The following is a 14,507-nucleotide window of genomic DNA, read 5'->3' as shown; positions in this document are numbered from 1 at the left end:
ATATATATATATATACCCTAAACTACATGTACAAAGAACAGAGCAAGATACAGGTGAATGCATTCTGTAGTCTGGTAAAGCACACAAAATATACCACTGATATAAAGATTCTGCATGTTTCTGCTTGATTTTGACTGATTCTAGTAGAATTTAGAATATTGCAGCTTGTTAATCCACACATTGCAAGCCACTCCTAACATTTACAAAGAACAGTATAACAGTGCCCAAAATTTCCCAAAACACACATATTTACACATTATCATCTTCACACAACCATACACACAATCACATTAGGTGGGAGCTACTTACAAAGCGGTCATGTACATATCAAGTATACCAAGTACTTTGGTCTTCTTTCTTTTCTTGCTATTCTATTTCCCAAATCTCTAACTGCACAAAGCTTCTCAAGATATATGCTTAAATTCAAGTGAACAACCGTGGAGGCACTGGACAGTAAGAATTAAGACCTGTGGTGTATTCATAATTCTTCATTAAAAACAAAAAATTAATAGAAATTCCTCCCCATGGAGATTTATTCTCAAGGTCAGTAACTTGTTTGGAAATCCTGCATTGTACATGAGCAATCAGACACATTAAACGATTACCAAGGAACAATAATTTCTTTCTAAAGATTCGAAAGAAAGAATAAAAAGAATGTTCATTTAAATGTCAAAGAAGAAAATCAAAAATGAAAGATAGTCAGGCTGAGGGAGAGACAGAAAGAGAGAAAGGGAGAGATAGAGATGAAGAGAGAGCATTTAAAGTTAGGATTGACCTCCATTACTCAGGGTATGTTTGATGAAGTCATGCTGTACAAATTAGGCTCACTTAAGACTCGCTCTCATTTCCCCACATGGTCAAGATATCACACCATCCTCAATTTAAACATGCTACACCTGACAGGCTGTTATCATATCACCATTTGAAGTTCATTGCCTCCTGAAGAAGAGGAAATTGATATCATATCTGATATTTCATTTCTCTCACTAGCTCTGTCTTTATCATCAGCTACATTTCACAACTTGCAAATGTTCTACATTGCTATAGAGAGTCATGGATTTATGGAACCTAAAGACAAATACTGTAAATAAAAAAAAAAGGAACATGTTTAAATTTGGAAGCAATTAACGGCTCTTTCAATTAATGTAATCTAGGAACCGGTCTTCTAATCTGAAAATATCTCTTTTTAAACAAAAATATAAATAAAATGAAGTCTTAGGTGCTGGGAGTATTTGTACTGTAGAATAAAAGAAAACTAACAACTTATGTCTTATGAGACTTCACATAAATAAAATCTAAGCCATTTTACTTTCTTTTCTAAGTCAGTTTCAGGAGACTATTAAGAATACGAACTGGAAATATGAAACCTTTGATGTGAAAAGTATGGTTATGCATTCCAGTGAAAAGCATGCTCTCCATTCATCTGTGCAGGGTCTGATCATACCACACACATATATATTACAGACCTGGTGCTATGGTTACAGGATGCAAGAAGAGATGCAAGCAACTAACTACACAGGAGCAAAACACCCATCGCTCCTTAACCTCTAATTCAACGCCACTCCTCACCTTTCATTAACTGTATATCATTCTCGATACAAGCACACACATATTAAATACACAGGAAATGCATTCAGTAAAAGGCTTGAAAGATAATACTGGGCCAATGAATGCATTTTTTGTAGTACTATGGAGGAAAGATGCAGTGAGATATAATACCTGCACTACAGATATATCATTAAGTTGAAGGAGAAGCAACATGGCAAGACATTTAAGCAACCAGAACCCAGCCATTGCCCTCTCAATATCAGTGCTAAACAGTTTGTACACAACATTAACCCGTTGAGGACGAGTCCCGAGTATACTGGGGCAAGTGTCTATGGGAAATGCGTGTTGTAGCGAAATCAAACCATCCTCAACGGGTTAAGGGCATTCTGAACTACTGGACCTAAAAGAGTTAACCATAAAAGGTAATTCCTTTCTTCTTCTTCTTTTTTAAGAAAACAAAATAAAGCTACCAAACACCATTTTGATTTTTTTTTTCTTGTCAAAGTCAATACAAACCATCAATACTTGATATTATTTGTGTGTATAGTTGGGCCATTTTTTTTTTACTCTCTCAATACAATAAGATAGATTGAAAATTATGACCTTTAATTCGGATGGTGTATGTTAAACTTGTGATCAGTCTTGACCCAAATTACAGTCTCCCCATCCCTACACATCTATTCAATGAAATCTTTCGATCTACAAAGTGAGGCCTATAATCAAGACCACTGAATGCTCTTAGTGTATGCTTGTTAATAGTATCATTACCAAGGGCACACATTTATCAACAGTCTTGATAAAGAAAATTCAGACTTTACAGCTAAAAATTCTGAGCTGCCAATTTCATGAGGACTAAACTATTTCTGGAGCAAAATGACTACAGGACCTGATGGATAAAAGCAGTCATATGGTTGGCTAAAAACAAGAAAAAAAATAATATTCCAAGGGAAGAGACGGGGCTGGATGTGATCACGGTTGCATAAAACACTCCTTGCCCAATAAGTGCACTGTAGCCCTAGTTCTACGATGCACTCAGATCTATTGGGCTTCATTTCCCACGATGCACCTCCCTATGTCTGCTTCTCCCTCTCTCTACACCACAAAGCATGACATACTCACCTCCTGATATACGTACGTTAGGTCAAAGGTGAAAATGAATAAAGACGATGAAAGTGTGAAGTATTGTAAAGTGGTCACTTGCCTCACAGTGAATCAATTGTGTGTGCAGATAAGATTTTTAAAACATTCAGACTTTGTATCTGATTTTTAACCCTCATCAAGTAAGGGTGAAGTTGAAAGATTCATAAAGTAATTGTTGAAGGAAAACATTGACTATTCATCTTCACTTGGGACAAGTTGTCGGTGGTAAGTTAAAATATACAGAACCCTGGTCAAAGCAGTGTGGGTGGACAAATGGGGGCAGGGGAGGGAATTAGACCTCACAGTCTCATGTCACAAAATATATGGAATCACAGGTGAAAACAGACGGCCATATTAATGGGTGTTAGCCATGTTTGTTGATTCAGTCAAAAAAAAAGAAAAGAGAGCAATGGCTTGTGACCAAACATTTTTGCCAAAAAAGCTCACTTCCGGATCCTTGGCACAAATGTGAGTAGGCTACAAACACCCTGGCCCAATTGCCATGGCAACCCAATGACACTGTTAAACACAGAATGCACTGCATTAAATGGTAAGTAAAGATAATGTCACCTTACAGTTAGTCTTGACACATACAGTACAGCCTAGACCTTAGATAGCCTTTGTGGAACAATGGCTGCTCCAACATGTCTGGGCTAAACTGTAAATGTACGGCTGAAGTGCAGAGAGTGTATTTTGTGGATATTTAAAATATGCAGAAACGATAATGCAGCCAAAAAAAAAAAAAAAAAGGAAAGAGAAAAGAAGGAAAGTTACCAATTTTCTTCCTCCCTACCTGTTGAAAGCGAGTTTGCTTTCTTGCTTGACGGCGGTGATGAGTTTGAAGAGTGGGTCGACAGCGAGGACTGCGAACTGATGGACTCATGGCTGCTGCTGCTGCTGTACTGCGCCTCCACTGTTGCCATCGGCGACGAATAGATGACCGCATCATCGATAGAGCCAGCAACGGAATCAAAACGCATATTGGAGATTGGAGGGTTGGGGTTCGAGGTCGGGGGTCGAAGGTTGGAGAGGTTGGAGAGAACGAGGGATCATAGTCTATCATTAAATTGTGCACATTGTAGAGTTGGCATTGGTGCATGTTTAAGAGCTTTCTCGCTGACACTGTGCATGCTGGCATACTCGTCTTCCTCTCAATAGCTAGCACGATCTACTTCACCATGCATCTACCATGAATTGCTCAGGATTGGTGAGTTCCCATCTAAACCAGTGTTTTTTGTGACTAGGTCAAAGGCAGAGTTCATTGTCATGCTCTGAAGTCAATAACAAGTCTGAAGGCTTAACTCTCTTGTGTTGATCAAAATTTACACTGAATCACTGCTCCATTCTTTACCAAAAATGCATCCTTTCCTCTTATTGAACAACTATTCCAGATCATGAGCTTGCGTGCATATGCATGATGTGTGCCAATATAAAGACTTTTCCATTCAATATTCTTGCGAGAAAAACAAGGAAATGAAATCATGCTATGTATGTTATATGGGCAGCTAGTATACATATCTAATACTATCTCTCTGTGTGCAATATACTATTCAACTATTTTGCAAGGAAATCATCAATTTCCTAATTGTATGATGAAACTACTGGAAAGATTATCCTATTTCCTTTACAGGCGTAATATTTAGAATGAAGTCTGTAAAATAAATCTGCATACAAAGCTAATCTAGTAAGTCTGATAATAACATGAATCATGAATTTTAAAATACTTGGAAGTATTTAGTTCAATGGTAAGCAAAAATCGAAGACACTAAAATGAGCATGGGAGGAAGCTGATGAGTCTGAGCTATGATGACGCTGTTGGATGATGAATTATTAGCAGTTGATCAGCCTTATCGGAAGCACGGTGTGAGATTCACCACAGCCTCTTCCAAAATCACCCACAATCATCACACTCCTGTACAAACATTGACTACACATACGACTTTGGTACCGATGGCATGATTATATGACTGTGGAGGATATATGTACAAGCAAATGTATGTCTATCTAAGTCTAGGCAATTAAATGATATGTTAGTTCTAACATTTATCACTTGTAAGGGGCCTCGCTTCATCCACATCCCCACCCCACCCACTGATCACATGATTTATGCAAAGAATCAAACTACAGAACTACACTCTCTCTATAAAGCAAATTTCCTTCAATCTTGTTCAAAGAATAATAATTTTTAAAGAAAAGTCAGCATTCCTTAATACCAATTTGATTCGGGCAAATGTAATCATGTTCAGTATGTGTGCATGTACAGTGCATAATCACACACACCTTAACTACATAGAGAGCCCTTGTTGTTTATTTCAGCACAGTGACATGCACTCACATGCAGCATAATAATAATGACTATGAAATTAAAGCCACAGTGAGATTTGCCCCACCTTTCTTTAAAAAAAAATCAAAACAAACATATTTCCCGATGAAGTATAGTTTTTTTTTTTGTCATGCATGAAAGATTACAGTTTTAAAATATTTGTGACATTAGGTTAATTTGAGAAAAACAAAACATTTATATATCAATATAGCACATAGATAATTCATTACCTCTTCTCTTAGAGAAAAATAAATATTGAAAAAAAAGTTATCTTATCACATCTGATCTTGACATCAAGACACTACTGCTCTGTATTGTGTATTAATTTGAAGCCCATGAACTGTAGAGGTCACTATAGCATTACACTGCATTTCAACTGTACAAAGTAGATGACATTAGCGGTTTAACCAAATTGCAGTTTTTGCTCTTGCAAAGAACACAAATCCAGCAAGACAATGAAGTGTTAAATGATTTTTAAGTACTTTGCCCTTGCTCAGTTAGATCATGAAATGTGGCATGCATAAACTGGAAGAGACAAGTATCTACAGCTATTAATAAGAAGGTTCTTATCTGACCCACTTCATCTACAAAAAGAATAAAAATCATAAATTTGCATTAGTGCCACCGATCACTAAGTTTACTTGGAAACATTGGATTCATTTCAGACTTTAGCTGTCCCTGATAGTCATCTCAGATGGAAAAAAAAAAATCGAACAAATATATTAACCGAATCATTACTTAAATACCAGCCCGATTTTAGTAGCACGTCAATGTGTCTACCACACAAGACGACAAGCTCAGATGACCCCTAATGCCTATCCCATGCACCCATGAGAATGCCCCAATTACATATTTAGAGTCATGGTTAGCGTTTGCGTTAACGTATGATCACATATTACAATAATACCATCTGCCCCATCATGCCATTTATTGCCCCACCCCCCCCCCCCCAACACACACACACCACGTGGTTAAGGAGTTAGCTGCATTCATGTTCCCGTTCCACGGAGGTGAAGATTCCTGAGTGTGCTTTTCTAATCATCATTCATCGCTCACTTTCACACATTGCTGCATACATGTGTTATAAATTCCCCCCCAGGTGGTCATATTTTTAATGCTTTTTCAGTTTTTGCTTTCCTAATTCTTTGTCAAATGTGGCCTTCTCTTCCTTTATTCCAGACAAAAAGAATGCCAGCTACTTATACCTATGATGCTTGATGTGAAGGGTTTGCGGATCCCATTGATGAGGGATGGTGGGGGGGGGGGGGGTTGCAAGGAATCCCCTATTGCAATGGTATAGACATTAGCTTTAACCCGTGACAATTAACTCTATAACTATTGCACAATGGGCAGAGATGGTTGGGGAATGGAAAAGTAGATGGGATAAGGAGCAAGGGAAGGGATGAGGTGGAGAGCTGGGAGTGGGATGGGGTTGGGATGAGGAAGGGAACTAAGTGGAGCTGGTGTTACCTCCTTGCCTACTTCTAGGGGGGCTTTTATCAACCAGGACAGGGCCATAATTATTAGAAACATTATTTGAACATGAAATGCTTTTACCAGCATGTAAGTTTTGCAGGATTAGAAAGAAAAGATCAAATTTCCCCAAGCTGAAAAAGAACCATATTATGCAGATCTCTCTCATATAAGTGGTTGCATGCTCTTCTTTATTATATCTGCAGTGCACATTAAATCTTATATGGTTTCTGAATGGTAAATTTCTCAAATAATGAACCCCAGCAAGAAAAATAAATGTGTGCGGCACATCCTTTCAATTTTATCTCTCACAACTGGTTGTATCAAAAAGGAAGGCAAGATGCCTGGTGGTAGTATGACAGAAGATTGTATATTGATGAAAAGGGTCTCAGAACATTTTGCATTCAGATATTTTTGATGGGGTATTCACATATTTTGGATGGTTGATTCACCGTGGTGCGTACTGAATCTGGACAAAATCACAGCTAACAAGGCAATGTTACCATGACAAAGTTAATCAAAAAGATTAAAAGAAAGAGAGAGGGCAAAATTTAATTAGGGTAATAACAATTTCCATATGTTAATTAGGGCTAAATGAATAAATACATGAAAACACATAAATAGACATATTTCATTCCTTGTCAACTTAATGCTAAATGTTCATGACTTTTTGATGGAGCAGCTAATCAGTGGAAATTGCTGTTCAGTGTTTGAGAACGAAACAAAACAAGCCAAAAACACAAACTACAAAGCAATGACATGGACTTCATGTAGTTCTGCAAACGGACGCTGCTAAAATGCAATAAAATTTCTGCAAACAGACCTCCTGGTTTTGTCTCGTGTATAGGAGAGCGAGCGGCACTGCTCACAGATAGAGCTGGTGGTGTCGATTTCACAGTTCTTCGAAACAACCGTACCCCTGAGCAAACATCAAGCACAAAACTCTTCCATGGCATTCTATCCTTTTTTTTTTTTTGAAACAATTTACTTTGTATCTGATATATTCTTCAATGGGACCCCTTAAGCTACAACAAGCTTACAAACAAAAAAGAAAACACCAGACCCTGTACAGGAAGATTGGAGACCTCAGGCAGTTAGGGGTGAGTACATCAAGGAGTGCGGAATGTTGGCGAAGTCTATGTTAGACACAGTGAGATCATAACAAGAGTTATAACATTGACTTTGGAACAGCTGCTGAGGAGACTCGACACATCAGCCAATCACCACATATCAAGAACTCAAACCAATCTCTGTTGGACCAATATATCACAGCCTCCTCTCTCCCACACCCCAGGGCTTGGAAAGACTTCAGGCAAAGAAGAGAGACTTTTGCTTTCTCTCCATCTCTCCCTCTTGTCTTTCTTCTTTCTTTTTTTTAAGCAACATCCCCTTTTTGTATTCCATCCATCGGCAGAGAGCTATCAAACTCTTTATCTGGTAGCACAGGACCAGCTGGAAAGAGTGTGAACCTCTCGAGTTCAATGATTTTATCTTCACTAATGTTTGAATGGTCTCAATATTCTTACGATGAAGCAGTAAAGAGGATTTTTCCTTCCTTCTCAGCCTGGATAAACTTTCTTCTTCCCATAGCCTTGTTGAATTCAGGTCATCATGACCCATCAGTACAAAAGACTTCTCACAGCTGTATGTCAACAGGTAGGGGGCAATGTTCAGTTAGTACCAGGAATCATGTTCTATCAATGACAATGACTGACTCTACCTTGGCTGGATGGAATACAGGCCTATATGGTATGATTGAATGGAAGCCTCAGCCACAAGGCCTCACAGTATGCATACATAGACCAGGGGATTGGACCAGACAATGACATAGCCAGTATGTGAAGCTTGGTGGAGGTTGTACTAGGAGTCTACACGGACAGGGACCAAGAAGGGGGTCAAAAGAAGAAGAAGAAGAAAAAAAAAAAGACAAATAGTGAGAGAGGTATGATTATTTATGGCATGAGATTAATGCAATCCTGCCGCAAATCCCAGTCGGTATTAATGGCACCAGGCTAGAGCCCCTTCCAAGGTAAACAAACCCACCACAATGGCTTACTGTCTGCTGTTCTCTCTCACATCACTTTGTACTGAGCATTGTGAATATATGTCATATATACATTTTCAAGAAAAATATGTTTCCATTCAACGTATACGTTCCCATTCAAATTATATGTTTCCATTCAACGTATATGTTCCCATTCAAATTATATGTTTCCATTCAATATACAGCAATAGTCCATTTCCCTTTAAAGCAATAGCAACTTAACATCCAAAAATATTGTTGCCAAGCTACCATGTGACAGGATTATATTCCATTGAGTCAAAAAATGTATTCATGAAATGCATTCTTGTGTATATGACATTTTAATTGTCAACCTGGGAAAGGAAAATATGAGGGAGAAAAGCAGACTTTTTGAAATGTTGCCATGAAATATGGTGACTATAAAAGCTATGATGGAGGCAGCGGCAGTGGCGGCAATAGAGGTTGTGCAGTGGTTTGGTGGTGGCAAGGAATATTTTTGGTAGTGGTGGTGGTGGCTGCAACAACAACAAAAAATACATAGAGCAGACACGACACTCTAACAACATCAGGCAAGCAGGCATAGAGGGATACATAACACTTAGAACTAGGATAGGGTAGGGAAGAACGCATAAATATCATGCCACACACACTTACACACGCACTAACACACATATTAAGGGGAATTGGTTGGTGACACGTTAAGATATCAAGAGGAGAGTCAAAAAGGAAGATGTTAGGGAACAAAGGATTTATTCAAAATTGGGTATGAAAGGGAAATGAGATACAACACAAGGGGGAGGGAAGGATTACGGGAAGAGCAGAGTTAGTAGAATGGTTTCTATCATATCTAAGTGTGTAGTGTTTGAAAAACTACACAAAAGAAAAAAACAAGCACATAACAAAACAAATAATAGTCATATAATGTATGATTGAAACAGAAAATAAAAAGCAAAACAATCAGCATCAACACAACTGACACATTGCATTGTGAACATAAAACTTAAAGTACCTACCCTACCATGAATCTCTATGTTTTTATTATATCTATTGTTTGTTTGTTTGTTTGTTTGTTTGTTGTTGCTGTTTGTTTTTTTTTTTTTGGGGGGGGTTCATTTTGGTGGGGTCATGAATTAATCTGATATGATCTTTGTATTTTACAAAGCATTTTTAGACATTTTTTCCCTTAACAACATACATGCACATAAATGTGTTATGAATTAATGAATTTGTGGCTTGAACATCAAAGTATGGGAGCAATCAAATTACATTTTTCAAAACTCTTAGTCATTATTCTGTAATAAAGGTATACCTTTAGAAATAACTAATAAGATATGATTTATACCAAATACATAAAGAACACCCCCATCTCTGACAAACTAAAATCCTTTTACTCTATTGTTATTTCGAAGGAAGCAAGTAATATTCCTTGAAAGAGTTCATGAATCTAATGAGTTCATGATACATTTTGAACTAGCTAATAAAATTATTCACTGTTAGGGACAAATACTTTCTAAATAGATATCTGTCAGGTGTTAATCTACCATGGATGAAAGAAAACAAAATAATTGTTATTGAAAAAATATGAGTAAAATCATAACTACGCAATTATGACGCAACTAAATATGTAAACGGATGAAAAGAGGCCAAAAATGACTAAAGACAGGTACTAAAAACAGTAAAAACATTTTGGGCTGCTAAATATACAGAATCTGAGTAACTGTCCACATATGTTCATCATTATTGTTGCTAATCTTTTCTGTTTGGTCAAGTTTTGGATACTTTCATTTTAAATTTAATTTCTACTATTCCCTCTCTGATTGACTATCTTACAAAGGGTAACTTCCGATCTCATCATTCCGTGTTCAGAAACAAATTGAGAAAGTAACAAGAAAACAGGGGTGAAAATAAAAGACATGCAGCATTCTCCAACACAGCAAACACAACTAAAGGTCAATGCCCAAGGCAGCATGCACATCATAAAGACACCCCCAGGCTTCTGTGTTGGAGCCGTGACCAATGACTCTTATCTGGATGGACCTATTTCTAATATACTCCATTACAGGAATATGACCGAGTTATAAAATCAATTTGGTTTCCAATCACTTTTCTACAGCTTCTAAAAGATCTGGACAAGGGGAAATTGTATAGCATCGGCTGATATTTGCATTTTATTTGAATTAATTGAAGCTACAAAATATACTGCTCATTTGAGATAATCAAACTGATTAAAAAAGATAAATTTGCTGATTTTCCTCTTCCTGTTTTTTTTTTCTTCTTGTTTTGTTTACGGTGAAAAGTACTAAGTGCTGGTATTGTTACTTTTCCTCTCTAATATGTTCAGTCCAATCATATAATTTTATCACCAAATAAATTACTACTATCAGGGATAGTTGTTATTAACATCATTATTGTCATTACCATCATTATTGTCATTACCTATTGTTTAAGTTTATTCATTTCTTTTCTTAAAGTATAGATATACTAAACCGAGTCCTCCCTTAAGTTCTTATTCAATAACTGGTACACACTACTACATAAATCTGTGATAAAACACTTTGGGAAGTTAGAATAGCTTTCTTGCTATGAGGATAATATCAAAGAAAATATGAATGTAGGAAGAGTGAAGAGGAGCCAAAACTATTAGCCATCAGGATGAGGTATGAAGAGATTGGTCTGAATCTCCATCAGAAGCCTGGGGGGAGCCCTTCTGACATGTACCTGGCATATCTCGCATCACCCAGGGAGGTAGGAGCCTCCTACGTGGCTTGCGAAGGACCACACCACCATTAACACTGAGTGCACCACTACTACGTCCACCACCACTACCACTCCTACCACTACTACCACCACCACCACTGCCTCTACCACCGCCACCATCAGTGCCGGTGCACTCCCTGTTAGTAACCCCCGGCTCAACTGATGGGCGCCGGACCCCCGGGTTAGGTTTTTTCTGGAAGAGGCGAGCTAGCGAGGCAACAGAGGAGCTGGGACGGGGAATATCCACCGCTTCGCTTCGCAAACCTGGCTTGTCATCGCCGGGCGGCGCCAGGAATCGGCGCCGCAGGGCCGCAACGCGACCCGACTCCATGATTATCGTCTGTTCCCCTGGTCTGTAGTTTTCATGCTGCTGGCCATGATGTGAGGTCTGCATGCCCCCATGCAGAGGGGCGGCTCTTTCGATGAGGGTGGGGCCCTGTGGCCCCTTGGCCACCTGGCTGTAGATGGGGATACCCCCCTGGTGGGTGCTATGGTAGTAACTAGGACTGGGTGTGACACTCCTTTGGGGGGCATCAACAAAGTGCATTGGCTTCGGTTGGGGAGTCCTGGGGTGTGGGGATATGGGAGGGGGTGATTTCATCCTGGGCGATATCCCGGGAGGGGAATTTAATGGTTTGGTGTAAAATTGGCTATTGCCCAAGGTCCTAAAAGGTGGTGAAGATGGCAGTGTAAGGGCACCAGTATTGCTGCCATTGTTCAGGTGCGTGGCATTATTATTGGCACGGTTGATACTGTCGACCCTCCTCAGCATATTATTCCATTTGTTCTTAAAGGTTTCACCTGGTCTGCGTGGCGAATGCTCACGAGCAACACCGCTTCCCACACTATCCGTCTGCGTCAGGTACTTCTCTGATTTCTGGTCCTTTGGGGTGGAGTTAGGAGTGGCCTTGGCGTGTCGTGGTGACGCCCGCGATGATGACGCACTGGACGAGGAGGAAATGGAGGATGTGGTCGAATTGGGGAAATTGGAGGTTGAAGGCCTCGTCTGGAACTGTGGTGGTATCCCATCTGGGGCGGTCTTGAAGATCTGAAGTCAAATGACATCAGGACATGCAAAACCTAGCGTGTTGTCAGAAATTGGCACTAATGTGAAAAATGATTACAAACTTTGTTCCCTTTAATGAGAGAGTACAATTGTACTTCTAAATTCAAAAGTCAATTCAACATATTCAGATAGCACATTTTGTCTGTTTCTTTCGTCACTTGTGAAGGACTGAAACCAGTAAATAGCATGGTCATCCCACATCAGCTGGCAAATTCCAGTAGATGTTGGTTTAAGAAAGTGAAAGTCTTTATCAAATACATCCCAATACATACATCCCCACATGTTCATACATTCATACATTAAAATCATACATCACAGCTTGACACTAACTTTTTTCACTGATGGCCAATTTGGGCCACTAAAATCATTAAATCTGAAATGCCAGTGACCCGAAAAAGAAACGTAGTGTCGCTACATAGAAAGAAACATATCAATCTATTTTGAAACTTAGTTGCCTGATCTGGCTGCAAAAGATATACTTTTTTACAGTTTGGTGGCCCGACACCAATTTCTAGTACCAATGTCGAGCCCTGCATTCATACATACATGTATACAAACATACCCACACACACATCACACACACACACCACATACATCCATATTCACATGCACACAAGCACTGGTGGGTCTAGTGGTCTGTGGCGCCAAGAGCTGACACCAGAGAAGGGAAGAGGAAGAGGATGATGAAGAAGAGAACCTTATGGTAGTTCTGGATGAGAATCTCCACGATGATGTTGGAGAACTTGATGTCCATGATGGCCTTCATCGTCTCTTCCTCAGGCCTCATGAGGGTGGGGCCAAAGCAGACGCCAAGGTTAGCCACCGTCATCAGGTTCTTTTCACAGTTTGATGCCACCCTGGATGTAGAGAGAGAAAGAGAGATGATGAGAAAATATAAACACACACACACAGTAACACTATCGTAAGACAAACAAGACTCCTTTTTAAACTTTTAATCACCTGACATATAAAACCATGATATTTAATTAGTTTGTGTACAGCAAAATTGATCAATGGCTGGAATTGCCATGGCAAAATTGCATGCATATCTATTTTAGTTTAATTAGTAAGAATTTGTAAGAAAATGCAAGATTCATAGAACTTTTGATTCCATGCATGGGTTTATGTAGAGACAATATCATACTAACATTTTAAAGGCAGTATTTTCTTTTTCTTTTTCAAAGCATAACAGGGATGAGGTATAGCTTAATCATGGCACATTTTTCATCAGGCATTCATCCACAATATGTGACCGTGCACCTCAAAACGAACATAAAGTCGCACACACTGATCTTGCGTGAGGACTGAAAATAAGTGAAATGGGTCAACCTAGCTGAACTTAACTTTTTCATATTTTCTGAAAGAGCGGGTCTTCTTTTACGTTATGCTAAAATTTGGTATCATAAAACGGGCAGGAAAGTGTGTTTTTTAGCAGTTTATCTCGAACATTTTTGGTAGAATAGTGTGATTAGATGTGTCTTTAGAATCCCTTTTTCATTTCTGAAAAACCTTGTCCACACTCTTCACTTTCAACTCTAATAACTTTCAAAAGGATAGTGCTACTGCTTTGAAAGTTGGCATTAATTATGGACAGAATGTGTTAATGAGGCATGCTTAATTTAAGTTTAATCTGATAATTCTTTCATTGTTGTTACTCTGGTGGTTTACTTTCTGTTTTTTTGTCCCATTCATCGCACAGCCAGCACGGTTTGGTAAAGATTAAGCGCTTGAATAGACACTGTACTTCAGAGCCTCTTTTCTCAGTTCACACTTTTCCTGGGTTTGTGCTTTCTTTCCAATATTTAGATAGGTTAGGAGAGTCCATTTGATTTGAGTTATACATCATTTTAAAGCTTAAAGTCTGCTCTTTCAGAATATGGTCTTAACTAAAAATTCATGTCTGGCGACTTTTTGTTTGTTTTGAGGTGCAGGGTCACATATAAACTCTGTATAAAATTCATCTCACTGAATGGGGAAATTCAATAGATTTCAACAATAGCTCAGATGTATTGCTGGAAAATGCATCACAAAGTTGACCAGGCATGCTGAGCCCAGCTGCGTCCTTAGATAAAATATTGTTATTCACATTTGAACCCCGCTACAGGTGCTTTAAAGACAAAGTATACTATTAACCTGTTGAAGACAGGTCCCGAGAATACTTGGACAGGTATTTATGG

The 14,507-nt window shown here is 38.7% G+C and overlaps 1 protein-coding gene across 1 annotated transcript in view; it reads right to left on the bottom strand.

Annotated features, from left to right (window-relative positions):
* The window catches only part of LOC139712308 (rho GTPase-activating protein 26-like), a gene marked incomplete at its 5' end in the record, with an annotated part of 86,411 nt that overhangs the window by 23,211 nt on the left and 48,693 nt on the right, over nucleotides 1-14,507 (bottom strand). Inside the window, 4 exons of the mRNA XM_071624147.1 lie at nucleotides 3,482-3,601; nucleotides 7,308-7,403; nucleotides 12,066-12,312; nucleotides 13,028-13,187. Of these exons, the coding sequence (XP_071480248.1) occupies nucleotides 3,482-3,601; nucleotides 7,308-7,403; nucleotides 12,066-12,312; nucleotides 13,028-13,187 (623 nt within the window). The remainder of the gene's footprint in view (nucleotides 1-3,481; nucleotides 3,602-7,307; nucleotides 7,404-12,065; nucleotides 12,313-13,027; nucleotides 13,188-14,507) is intronic.

Source organism: Diadema antillarum, unplaced genomic scaffold, assembly GCF_040938485.1.
Source record: "Diadema antillarum isolate AM-2024a unplaced genomic scaffold, OU_Dant_1.0 seq00001791_RagTag, whole genome shotgun sequence".
Lineage (NCBI taxonomy): Eukaryota > Metazoa > Echinodermata > Echinoidea > Diadematoida > Diadematidae > Diadema > Diadema antillarum.
This window is presented reverse-complemented; position numbering and strand designations above follow the sequence as displayed.